The sequence below is a fragment of the Lagenorhynchus albirostris genome, chromosome 8 (assembly GCF_949774975.1).
Source record: "Lagenorhynchus albirostris chromosome 8, mLagAlb1.1, whole genome shotgun sequence".
Taxonomy (NCBI): domain Eukaryota; kingdom Metazoa; phylum Chordata; class Mammalia; order Artiodactyla; family Delphinidae; genus Lagenorhynchus; species Lagenorhynchus albirostris.
In genome coordinates, this window is record NC_083102.1 from 86,342,291 (window position 1) to 86,356,161 (window position 13,871).

The 13,871-nt window shown below is 36.3% G+C and overlaps 1 protein-coding gene across 2 annotated transcripts in view; it reads right to left on the reverse strand.

Annotated features, from left to right (window-relative positions):
• Positions 1-2,184: 2,184 nt before the first annotated feature.
• Positions 2,185-13,871, reverse strand: part of RELN (reelin) — a 516,315-nt gene continuing 504,628 nt past the window's right edge. Inside the window, exons 62-65 of one of the 2 annotated variants that reach the window (XM_060157242.1) lie at positions 13,669-13,866; positions 12,902-13,000; positions 8,304-8,309; positions 2,185-3,293 (exon numbers count right to left, since the gene is read on the reverse strand). In XM_060157242.1, the coding sequence (XP_060013225.1) occupies positions 3,197-3,293; positions 8,304-8,309; positions 12,902-13,000; positions 13,669-13,866 (400 nt within the window). In that variant the 3' untranslated portion in view covers positions 2,185-3,196. The remainder of the gene's footprint in view (positions 3,294-8,303; positions 8,310-12,901; positions 13,001-13,668; positions 13,867-13,871) is intronic. The other variant, XM_060157241.1, reaches the window with a different exon arrangement.

Here is a 13,871-nt window from a genome sequence, read left to right on the forward strand (position 1 = left end):
GAGTCCTAACCGCTGGACTGCCAGGGAATTCCCTATTCTTTTTTTTTTTTTGCTATAATATTTAGATCCTCACATGAGAACAGAAATATGACAAGCCCATTTGTACGCACACAACTCATTCAAGTCTTAACATTATATTATCTTTTGACTTTTAAAAAAGAAATAAAATATTTTAGATACAATGTCTTCTACATCCCCCACTCTGATCTTATTTCCTCACCCGAGGTAACTACCATCATGCATTTGTATGTATCACTCCCATACATGCTTTTATAGTTTTGCAACATATGCATGTATTCATAAGCAATATACAGTATTTGCAAGTTTTAATATTTGATAAATGGCATCATACATTTATAATTTTGCAACTTTTGTTGTTATCGTTAATAGGTATACTCTAAGTTTATCCATTTTCACCACCAATGTTCTATTATGCAAATAAATCACAATTTATCCATTCTCTTGTTGATGTACACTTGGATTGCTTCCCATTATTTGCCAAGTACAAATAATGCTGCTGTGAACATTCTTGCACAAATCTCTTTGTGTATACATGTGAGAGTTTTACTATGGTAAATACCCAGAAGTAGCTTCGTCATGCTGTATACACAAATACCATTTTTACTGATATTGTAACATATTCAATGTTACTAATACTATATTACTCTCTACAAAGATTTGTATTAACCATATTTTCTTATTTTCAGTATTCTTGATGTCCTAGCATCTGGGGTCTTGCTGACATATACAATTTGCTGTCAAAAATATCAACTGGAAAACATTAAAATGAATGGGTACATGTTTTAAGTGATCCCCTCTAATTCTTTCTTTAACCTTGGAACATAAGGAAGAGAGTGCTAGTGACAACCTCAGTTTGGGGAATTTTTGAAGTAATATAGGTGTTATTTCTTAGGTAAAAGGTAAAATACGTGTGATATTGAATATATTTAAATTAGATATGAGTGTAGTTTACATTAAAATGTACAGTGACTAAGAGACAACAGTGTAGAAACCATGGAAACTTGGCCATACAAATACTTTTTATCAGTTACTAAACTTTGTTTCCTTTAGCAAGATACGTCAGTTGAGCCAACAATACTTGAATTCCTACTTTAACTGTGTTTTCAAATTAAATAAACCAATAGATGTGAGTCCCAACTTATGCTATTAAAATTTCGAGGAGATGAATTGGTGGGGAGTTCAAATCCTGTTCTGGTGGCGAGACACGTGGATGGGAGCACTGAAAATATCTCAGCCGTAGGCAGGGGGTAGTTCTATGGCACATATAAGTTACTTGGAAAGATGAGGCTTTGGGAAAAATTCAACCCCTTGTACCAATGAAAAAAATGAAACAAAAATACCACCAAATGGTGAACCAGCAGCAGATCATTTGTGAACGAAGAATCAACAATTAAGATACAGTATTTAGAAATATTTATGGGCCCCATATGCACTGAATTATACAATATGTCATATATTAGGTAGAAAAAAGAAGGCCTTGTATCTCCAAGGCAATGATTTACAATGGATTTGATACCAGACTCAAAATAAAATTTAACTAAACTTCTCAGTGAGATCATCCCTTATCGTTTCAATGGGAAATCCAATAATCTCCAATCTCATTGGAGATCATCCAATGAGAAATACTACTGCCACTCAGCCCTTTATTACCTGGGTATATTTTTTTAGCCCTCTGGAAAGCCAACAAATTCAACAATATCAACATATTTATTTTTTTGTAGATGTTAAAAACAAGCAGGGAAAATGTCTCAATCAGCATTTTTATCCTCAACACTTAGCACAGTGCCTGTCAAATAGCAAGTACTCAGTAGATATCTGCTGAATGAGTGCATGAGTACTTATTATGAGTACTTATTATGAGTACTTATTATGAGCTAGGAATTATGTCAGCAGCTAATAAAATTTTCAGGAGTTAAATAATTTTCAAAATTCTCTACTGGCTTTTCTTAGTGTAATTACAGAGTGAATAATAGAAAAAAACTGAGTAAGAGAAAAATGGCAACATTGAGAGTGTGGCTTCATAATTGCTATTATCAATGATGAAACAAAATAAAAAAACAGTAAATATATTTGACACTGTTCTTTCCAAACCTGACCAGGCTTACAAATCCTACAGAAAATTTAATTAACAGTAAATAAAGACAAATGAACTTCCAATGGCTTTTGAACATAATTTTTATTTAAGCATGGGCTTTTAGCATGGTTCACCCTAGAGTGCAACCTTTTCGTTAAGTTAATAGAGAGTTCAGGGCTACCGGGCCATTATAGTGTTGCTGGTGTTGGTACAACTTCATCAGAAAGGTATGAATATGACCCGCAGGAAAAACAATCCACAAAGAGAACACAATGAAAACATCCACTGTTTCACAAATCACTCTGTTACCACAGACACAAAATGGCAGTTACTGTTAGTAAATCAGCCACAGAACACTTTAAAAGAATCTTTAGACAAGGAAATGGGAATTCCTTTGTGGGAGACAGGGTCTTCATCCACAATTTTTAATTAGAAAATATTTCAAGGTCAGGCATCTTTCTTATCCACAAAACAACGCTAAGCCAACATACATTTCAAGGGGTGTATTAAAGGAGATACCATATCTTTACAACTATCTTCTTGAGTAGGTATTTCAATGAATTTTCTGCAGAATATAAGTAGCCTGAAATTCAGCAGCAAAATATTGCAACATAAGTAAATACAGTGTCAATGTGTTGTTATATTGTAGAAGAGAATACATAAAGGACAAACAATGATAATTTAATCATATGAAACATGATACATAGCTGAAATACAGCCCACTTAAATAGCTTTGTGACCAAGAATGTTAAATACTGTACTAAATGCCATTTTAAACATAAAATCTCTTAAACTTTTGTGCTTAAACTTTTTTTTCTGTTAAACTATTTCTTATTTTCAATACTGCCACTGTAACTGATATTACCACAGATCACAATTTGCACAGACACATCAACATGAAGACATTTACTTATGAGAAAATAAGTCACTTGTCATTAGTTCACAGTGTGGGAAAGTGGTGTATACTCAGTCTTGAGAAGGGCTTTCAGTTAATCACCAAGTCCTTCACAGAAATTTCCTGATATCAGATGCAGTACAAGATTTAAAAGAACGGAAAACAACACATCACAAGTTGGAAGGAAAAATAAACTTTTTGATTCCTCATGGGTATCGTCTAAGTGACCTTCGTCTTCTGTTGTAGAAGTGCCTGAGCCCATGTTGTCGTGAAAAATTCATCATGTAATTTTGTTTGCGAGTGCTGTTAAAATCAGAAAGGATAGAGGCAGGGGAGGGAAAGGAGAAAGAGCATGTAAGTCCCATCATTGAAAGCACAATCTAGGACCTTAGTCTAGGTCCTAAGTTACCCTGATACTTATTTGAAAATTTTCAGGGTTAACAGGTCATGCTGACATTACCACCCCAGGACAGAAGAACTAAAGGCTGACACCTGAATTCACTGCCTTTGGCCTTGAAGAAATCCCCTTCTTTTCATGAGTGAGGTCCGAACCAGAAAAAATGGTAAATTCTCTTGATTCATTGCAAAAGTGAACTGAAACTCTTTGGATCTTTAATTTTATCCTTGAACTCTTTCTGAAAACATTTACTTGGACGGAGTTCATTTGAGACAAAGTGCGTGCTGTACCCATTACCTTATTTAAATATACCTTTAACAAGTAGAAAGCATAATTTGATTCTTTCAGCAAACATTTTCATTTAAAGCTTAAAAAGCAGAGACAAACAAAGGGAAAACAAACTTGTTATCTGAATCAGCTTGACCTTCCTATTTTATGCAGTCTCAGGGGCAAAATAAGGAAGGAAGTTTTTTTCTCAGAAGGTCGGATTCCACTGCCTTCCTCAAACAATAAGCAGCTTGGGCCATATTCTATACACATGGCCTTATGAAGGAGACACCCCACTAAAAAAAGATCATAAAATACTAAGAAAGTGTAATTCAATGTATAGATGTAAATATATGTGTATATATTCCCCCCATGTATGTACATACACGTTCATGCATACATACTCTACGTGAAGCTGATAAAAATACTGAAAATGGATTTTAGGAGCCTGTAGGAATATGCACGATACTGGTAGAGACAGCTGTTAAAGTTCTGGTATGGAAAATGTAATTTAAAAAGGATCATTATCCATAAGGTCACTGACAAGAATCAGACTCCTTTCACACATGGACTGGAGTGACAACATGTCTCTATGTAGCACTGAAGTGTGGTTTTTAAGTGTGAGCCTCTTAGTATTTTCCAAATTCACTGAGTCTCTTGAATACTGTCTGGTCCTAAAGTCTTTTCCTCCTTAATTTTATGGGAACATAAAATGCGTATGGAGCAGGATAATGTCATGGGATGTGCTATCACCATGAAGGTCAGTGAATATGACATGAACTTGAGTCACGGTGAAGAGGTGGGAATGGATAATTTTGCACCGAGTAGTGTATTCTTCTGAGTTATTAATGATCAACAGACCAGGCAAGGTGTAAAATGATACTGTTTTACCTAGGATATTATACTAACACTTGTAACATACAGAAACCTTAAAAATAGGATTTTCTAGATGTTTGATCATTCGAAAAGAAGATTTATAATAAAATCTCTCAAAGGAAAATGCATAAAGTGAACTTCATCAGATATGTTTAATCAAAAAGCAATAGTATCTGTGCTGAAAACTTGATAAAAAGAAGACATCACGTTGATATATATTTTGCAAAATAAAGTGCTAATAACTTTTCACCCTGGATTTCTATACTATAAAAATGCTAACTAGAAACTATAGAATGGAAACAAAATATACTCTGAAGACACTGTAGAGAAAAAGAAAAAAATCAGGTTTCGTCTTCAGGTAGCTTGACTATCCTCCTTGCTCCCCTGTATCAACCAAGTTGACCCGTTTCAATGTCATAGTTGAAGAAGGAAATGAATGTATCCATTATTCATTAGCTGCTATAAGTACTAGTTGCTGCCTATGTAAAGTCTAGTTGCAAAAAACGGACAACGACCTAATGTATTGAACTAATCAAGTGTCAGGAGAAAGAATCCTCTCACCTCTTTGGTCACAGAAGATTGGGACTGGCACTAGCTGGCTTCCTGCTAGCATCCTAGGACATCTTGTGGCCCTTTCCCTGAATTTCCCTGAGCTATTACAGTGGCCCCCTAAGCTAGCCTCCACATTCTCTCCCCTTATGAAAGAAACACCACTGAAAAGATACTATGAAATACTAAGAAAGTATCACCGAATGTGTAATTGTATGTATGTATGTGTGTGTGTGTATCTTCCCACACATAAGTACAATTAATTTTGCACACCAGTTTCAGCAAACTTTCCCTCAAATGCTGGCTTTATCTTGTTAAAAAAAAACAAACAAAAAAAACCCATTCATAATCCTTGTAAGTCAACTTCACCAGCTATTTCAAGTCCTCCACATGTTTCACCTTACTCTGTTTTTCAAGTCCTTTCATCCGCTACACCTCACACAGTCATCTCTATTCAAACTCACCTTGAGCCCCTTCCATCTGCCTTATTGGACAATCCCCAACACAGCTTCCTCAAATTTCTACTCATTTTTCAAGTATCACATTTTCTTTCTTGCTCACCCCCTGCAGTAGGGATGTCCCCCCCTCCTGTGACCCCTCATACTGCTCACTTTCTGCTTTGCGTGGAGATGATTTGTGTTCACATCTTGGCTCCCCATGACTAAACTGCGGTGGGTGTCGTGGATGGGCCCCACTCCCTCCAGCCCCACATCATAGCGCTGAGCCTCCTGCCTGACCCCTGGGGGGTCAAGGCATGTTTGTTGAACTTATGGTGACTTACTGATTGGATTCCTGTTGTAAATCATTACTCTTTAACTATAAGGAATAATTGCAAAGTTAAAGCAATGAAAATATTCTGTTGAAAACACACTTAAAGATATAAGGTACTCAAAGAGAATTTAAAATAGTTAAAATATCTTACATGGAAAAAAGATAAACTCAGAACACTCAAGATACTTAGTTACCTTAATGTGACCGAGATGGACATGAAAGTGACCTCAATATCCGGGAACAAAGGAACATTTAATTTGAACAAAAGTTGATGTGCATGTTTAATGGCTTTAAAGCAACTTCTCCATATAACTATTTACTTTCTATGGACTGATTTAAATTCTTCATTTTTGTATGTGAGAAAATAAATATTCACAGGTTGCAGATCTTTTAATACCTTGATAATCGATCAGTCCAGCTTGGAAGCTGACTTCTACTTTAGGAGGCATTTTGATTCATTGGATACCCTTTAATTTTGAATACATTTTCGTATCAGTAGCATATCCTTGGATCTCTGCGAATGTTGATATGCACTCAGCATTTGCTATAGATGTCTAGTGTTTTGTAGTCACATTAGAAATGGCCACATTTTCAAATCACACTTGAAACTAACTAGTAATTTTGTTATGTAAAGCATAAATATCTCTGGAGACAGTTAAGTTGGAACCTAACAAAGCAGACTTTTCCAGTTCATAAGCTTTTGAAAATCAAGCACCATGGGAAGCTATACCGAAGTGCTGCCTGCTTCGAGGACCATTTAATAAACTGTCATGGTTATTAAACTTGTGGCTTCTAAAATGTCTAAGTTATAGGATTGGGCATTAGGGGAATGTTAAACAAGTTTAAAGATCTCATGCTTACTATCTTCTTTTGTGAAGCAGATCTGAGAGCCTATTTTTGGTTTTGATACATGTAGATGTATAGTTATAGATAAACTTATAACCAAAATAATTAAGGTGTGGTGGAAAATTTTAAGGATTTATTTCTTCACTGTGATTATAGGGGAAAGTATTTTTATTATAATTCCAGTGAAAGCAGGTAATATTCATCCCAAGGCATATCAACTACAGTACTTATCAATTTGCTTTGATTCTGAATAGAACTAGGTCCATTTATAAACTCCCATTAATGAGTTAAGTCACTGAAGGAAGGGAGAACGATGACTTCTTGGAAATGCTAACTTAAATTTCCATTATCACTGAGGGAATTTGGGGACTTTAGACAGCATATGGAATAATAAAATGTTTCCCTGTTTCTGCATAGGAAATACGGATATTGTAAGTTTTTTCAAGAACTAGTGACTGTTCTCTCGAACTGCTCTTCTTCACTGGAGCCACTATCTTAGGTTATTATTATGAAAAAATTTGACTGATTTTTAATTGATTCTAAAGGAAATGGGGAAGATAGAGACTTGGCAGAAGTAATTTGAACTCACAGAAATTTAGGCATTTTTACTGTTCGGTAATTTATTTTTCATCAAAACAAAATGATACAATAAATAATATTTTATATCAATGCAAAAATAAGAATCCAGTGACTGCCATTATCTTTCAGAGAAATACTGATGAGAGTAGAACGGGAAGCTGCCACTGAAACTAATCAATGAAACTGCCCTGCATATAAAAAAGAAAGTACATTTTACTTTCAAGGCCATGTGTTTTCAGGAGGGCTACATGTAGATTAGTGTGGGCTCATATATCTCACAAATGTAGAAGGTTTCATTTTTCTTTTCCCTGCTGACTGGGGATAGGAATAATATCTGATATTGTGTACCTTGGGGAATTGTAAGGATTAAATGAAAGCTTCTAGTAGAATATGCAGATGTTTAATAAATGATAAACATTTTACCTTCTTTCCTAAGTTTTAAAGTATCTCTATTAGAGAGCAAATGTAAATATATACTTAAAAAGGCCAATCTTACCTAAGGATATCATCTAGAACTCACAAATATTATGAATAAACCCACTCCCTTTTGCCTGTTCGTTTTTTAACTTAGAAGAGAATTAAGAAGTCTAGGCATCCTCACTCATGTCCAGCACAAGAGATCTTTTGAAAGACACTGCATTTAATCAAAGCCCCGAGCTCTTTTCCACACATTTCTATTTTCACTTTCCCCTCATAACAAGCTTACAAACTGTTAACATTTCAAGAGCACCTAACAAAATCCCAGGCACAGAGTCAAACATTCAAATGAAGGAATGCTGACTGGTACTCTGATCTATGCTCTTGTGCCCCTTATTGTATACATCAGAAAATTACCACAATTTGGCTGAACTCTGAGTTTACATGATCTAGGTTTCAAGTGTTCCATTATATTTCAGTATCCCATATAACTTTGTTTTCACAGGTTTTTTTTCAGTTGCAAAGGTCTTCTACAAAACTTCTCAGTTAATGTAGGTAACACTGATGAAACTATTAGTAAACAGTTCCCCGGAATTAGTAAGAAGACTTACCTTACTCTAGTGGAAAACCAATGACAGCAAATAATGAAATATAACACAAGTTAAAAAATGCCTTTCAACACATGCAGCACTGTGATTAGTCATAAAAGTCTGATCAGGTTTAGATGCGATAAAGGATTTTTCATCTCTTTTGAAAATAAAAATTAAAGAAGTTATTTCTTATTCTTCTATACCTAATATATACATATATTTAACTTTTCTATGTAATGCAACATGCAATATTTGCTCATAACCGTATGTCAAGGTACATGTAGCTATAGTACTACATTTGGCATAAATGTTGCATATAAAGTATAAATATGAAAGTAATAGTTTAATAACTACCATTAATTTTATTATTTGATTTTTCAATTATTTACATTTTAGAACATATTTATTCCTGAATATATTAAGGAATGGGCTCTTAAAAATACGTAAGTCCTCTATATCAAACAACACAATCAAATTTAATAAAGGATAAATATGCTTTGCAACAAATGTAATATGCTGTTCTCCATAAATCATTTGTGCCAAAAATGTGACAGTATCTTGATAATGAATACATGAGGGAATGGCCATGATGGAACTCATATTATAAAATCTGATAAATGCCTTTAAGACCATAGTTAGCAGCATATTCATTTCCAATTCTCAGCAAATGTGGTAATAATTCACTTTTTAGTAAATCAGTTCACAAAGGCTGACTCTTTACCGAGCAATTTGCTTTCAAGGTACACATGCAAAAATTGGCCCGTTTCATTGTACACATGACAGGTTGTGACTTAGACACGTACACAGGAAATGTGATGTGTGAATGAAATGCATAGTTGGGTGAGGGAGATTCTTAGGGTAGAAGGATGAGTGCCCAGCAATAAGACAAAGGATTCCCTTTTATCCTAAGAAGAACCCCACCAGCATGGATCTTGTGAGGGATCTGCCCAAATGTATTCAAAAACATTTACTGAAAAACAAATATTCTACACTAGCCAATGAATTCAGAGAAATTAGGTTTCTGATGCTTGATTGTCAATGACTGTGTTAAGCTGCATCACTCAGACTTTACGGATGAGGACTTTTTGTAAGCTAGTGAGGCTGGAAAAAAGTGATCTGTCAATTCAGTTCATCTGTTCTGTGGCAGATTAGCAAGGGCTTATCATCATGAAGTGCTTTTCATGTGCAGGTTTTATTGAAAAACATCATCAGAGTGGGGAGATTACACTCTCAAACAAGCATAAGGCATAAGTGACTTCGCTTGTTAAATGCTAAAACTGTGGTTTTTATCTTTATGGTGTGGGGCTTATTCTGTATATCCATATTTATGAAACTCAAATCCTTCTGGATGGAGTATTTTAGAATTAAACCATTAAATTAAAAATATATTCTCTATCTTGCTCATTTAGGATGCACTCCTAAACTCTGAAATATTTTCAAAAGTGCTACATTTTTTTCTCATCAAACTCATGTATCTTCTTGGTTAATATGGGCAGTACTGACGTTAGACTCAAGATACCATGCGTGACCACAGTTTTTCTTTCTAGGAGTTTTTAGCATGTGTCCTTAGTGCACATGCACAAAAGCTAAACTATGGTAATAAAGCTAGATTAGGGCCAATCTTTACTCAGAAAAGAAAATATGTTCTAAAAATGTATATCCCCAACCATTGGTTGCAAAAAATATATTAGTTGCCCTATCTGTGGCATTCAATTAGGCAGGGCTTGTATCTCTTGAGATATGCACCTCAGCCTCCTGTTCCCTCCACACTTAAGGAGTTAACATTACTAGTTCCTATAACTAAGTGTTATTATACAAAAGTATAGTTAATTAGGAGGATATTTTGAATTTAATAGGGTTTTATGGGAGTATTCCACCTGTCCATTTCTAAATATACATCTATTGCAGCAAAGTTATACTTAGTAATATTTGTGAATTGTGACATGAACCTTGGCTGGCTTCTTTGTGCTTTACTTGGTTGCAAGACACTTGGAAAAATTATTATATTTTATTTTTCTGAATTATCTGGAACTTCATTTTTAAGCTCATCAAATGAATGAATTAAAGTAACTGTTTTGTAGAGCTACTAAGGGCATATTAACTAGCAAATGCCTTAAAACTTTTTGCGACTCTTCTGAAAATAAGCAGTTTGAAAGAATACAGTGGCATAGAAATATTAAAGCCTAAGACAAGAGAAAAACATCAAAAACATAGTTCTGAAAATATAATTTCTTTGTACCGTATTTTTTAAACAACTCATTGATTGAACTCAGCTTTATGAAGTATTTCTTCTTTCCAAAAAAGAAGGAAAACAAAGTGACTCCTTTAGTTTTAACAAATTTTAACATATTATATAAATACACACATATTTATATAAATATATAAAATTTTACGGTTACACGTGTAAAGTTATAATTTAAAATTATTCACCAAAAGACTGAATAAAACTCAAGTCATGCAATACTCTGCATGTGTGGCAATGCTCTTTTCTCATTTGAAATGTTTTAGTGCCCTGAGACTTTGAAACAATCATGCAGAATAAGAGCAGACAGGTGCCTACGTGCTAAATTCTTCGAAGTCTTAAAATTCTGGAGATGGAATAAAAGTGAAGTCTTTATAAATACAGATTATTGCTCCAGAAGAATACCAGAAATGCTAGGTTTCTGGTATCTTATATAATCTGACCTTGATTCTTGTAATAATATCATGATTCTGGTTACTGCTTATAAAAATTAATACCAACAGCAGGTATACCAGAAGGTTCCCTGGGGAGCTGTGTGGTGAGAACCTCTGAGGCAGCAGGTCAACTCTGTTCTGCTCCCAAATTGTAAAGGGGTTATTTTACACCAGGGAGTATATTGGTACTTCTGACCCCACCTACTCTTTAATCTTAGTACACGGGAGGGAACTGTGGTGATAATATGCCTTTGAAATCCAAAATGGATAACTGCAATTGCTTGGTTGGATGGGGGGATAAGAAATATCCTTTCAAACACATGACATGTTAACAACTGTCGTATCTACCCAAGGTCAGTATTAGCATCCTGCCTTCTATTGAGGACTGTCAAGCTTTGAACTTTCCATAACAGTTGGTAATGCTTTGTCAGGCACAGGAAGCCCCATTAATGTAAACTGTCTTGGCAAGAGACTTGAAAGATAAAAACTGGTTATTGACTCTAAATTTGATTCTCAACCAGTTTATTAGAATGAACTGAGGTGCTTTTAAAAAAGACCGATGCTCAGGTCTCACTGAAGGTCAATTTAAAGCAACTAACCCGTAGGTATGGGCACGGACATCGGGACACTCGTTGATGCTTCCAAAAGCTCCTAAGTAATTCTGATGTTCAATCAGATTGAGAAGCGCTGCTCTGAAAGGAAAGTAGCCAGAGCATAATGGCTAGAGGGTTGGGTTTTGGTCTGTCTGGATCTCGCTCTCTCTGAACTTACCATACATCATTCGTTTTAGAGCCCAGGTTAGTCTATTCTCCTGGAATAATGCAGTCTGAGGAAATCAAACTCTAAGTAAAACATCAGCCTCATAATATAGATTCAAGTGAGTCTGGACTGTTACTTTAAACTTCAACTTTATCTTATGGAGGCAGAGCCCAGCAAGTTGTCCAAAGCAGCAGAGCGCACAGTGGGAGCTTGTGTAGGAACCGGGTTGCTCTTGGATTTGGGGATTGACATGGATGCCATGCAAGCAGGTGCCTCAGTGAAAACTAAGACGAGGGCTAACTCAAGACTGAAAGATTCAGCTCATGGCTATGATTGAAAGAAAACAAATCTGGTAGGTTTCCTACCAATTAATCACTTAAATTTGCTTTCAAAATGACTGAAATCAGCCAAGGGACTGATTTCGTTTTCGATCTGGTAAACAGAATGAACATTTGAACCTATCTACCGAGAAGATTCGCCTCTCCTTGCCAACCACTTGGAGCCATCAGTCCGAACCCGTCGAGACATAAGCATTCCAGTTCTACAGGAACTAGATTGTTAGAGAAAAAGCAAGTCATCTCACTGTGGAACAGTCAACCCAGTTAGGTGAGAGCGCTGACAACTTTATTCTATGGGAAAAACCATGGGGAACACCCTTGATTTCTTAGGTGCTGGGATCGGTCACGAGGAATCTGAAACCACAAATTCTTTCTTCTCGTTTTGACCATGTCATTAAATGGAAGAATGCCCCAGGCATCTGTTGCTAGGACAGGTGTTTGTAATTGGGCACATGTCCTAGTGATACTCTGTACATAGACCAGTACAGATCCTTTTTCTTTTCAGGATGTCATTCCATTTTATAAGGAAACTCAGATCTGGTAGTAGGCATTGTTTCCCATTTACCTGGAGACTTCTGTTCGATGCAATTTAATTAATATTGTCAAACCCTTAAATAAACCTTTGCTTATTGAAGTTTTCTAAGTTATATTAAATTATATTTGGGGCTTTGTTATTTCACTGTTGACTAGAGCTGTAGTTTGCAATTGTGGAAGAGTATAAGCCAAAGTGGTCCCATGGGGGTTTCTCATCAGGGACAGTTCTTACTGAATTAAGGAGCATGCCATATCAAAGAAATTTCAAGCCTTTCTGAAATGGACATGAGATGCTATGTATCAGATACTCACAGGACGACCTCCACATGGTCCAAAGCCCATTGATCATGACCTGTTCCATTGTGGCGTGGCTGCCACCAGCGCAATAAAACTCCTTTCATCCGTGCCTCCCTGGGTCACAGATAGAAAGACAGAGAGATTAAACACTAGAACACAGAGAACTTTCTGGTAGGTGACTTCCAGACTTCAACTACAATAGTCTAATCTTAATCAACATAACTTTGGGTATGGAATTTAGATTTGCTCAGGTCATAGTATTCTCCTAAGCAGCATCAAGTGTTATTGGCTACTCAAGGATTTGCAATCCTTCTACATGTCTCTCCCTTCTTCCCCTTGCTCCACTAGTACCTGGAAGAGTCACATCTTTAGTCAACAAATGTGACGTGCCTTCTATGTGACGGGCACCGTACTAGACGCTGGGGTACCATGCCAGGCAAAACTGACTAAGCTGCCTATCCTCAGCAAATTTTTAAACTGGTGTACCCAGCAGAAGATTAAAAATGTTGTTTCCTAAACGACTAGAAACACTGGTTACTGGGAGGGAAATATGCAAACACACCCTTGTATTTAATTGCTTTTCTCTCTTCCCTCTCGACCTTATCCTGGCTCCCAGTTGTGCCTGTTGTCCTAATAGAAAACGGTAACACAACTCTGGAGATCTGGATTAGTCTTGGTTCTGCCACCACCTACTTTTGCGGCGCTGGTTCAGTAACTTCACCAAACTCTGTTTACTGTTAGGATCATGTGTGACACCATGCTTTTGCTCTCTGACCGCTTACAGGGGGACGTTGTAGGACACCCTCTGAGCCTGTGTGAAGTCCTTCGGCTGGTGCTGCGCGATGACGTGCCAGGTGATCCCGTTGTTGACACTGTACTGCAGCAGCACGGCCTTGTCTACGGAGTGGGGGCCACTCAGGTCGCTGTTGCAGCTGTCTGTCTGCGATGTACTCCCAATTTGCAAAACAAACATGATTTTGCTGAA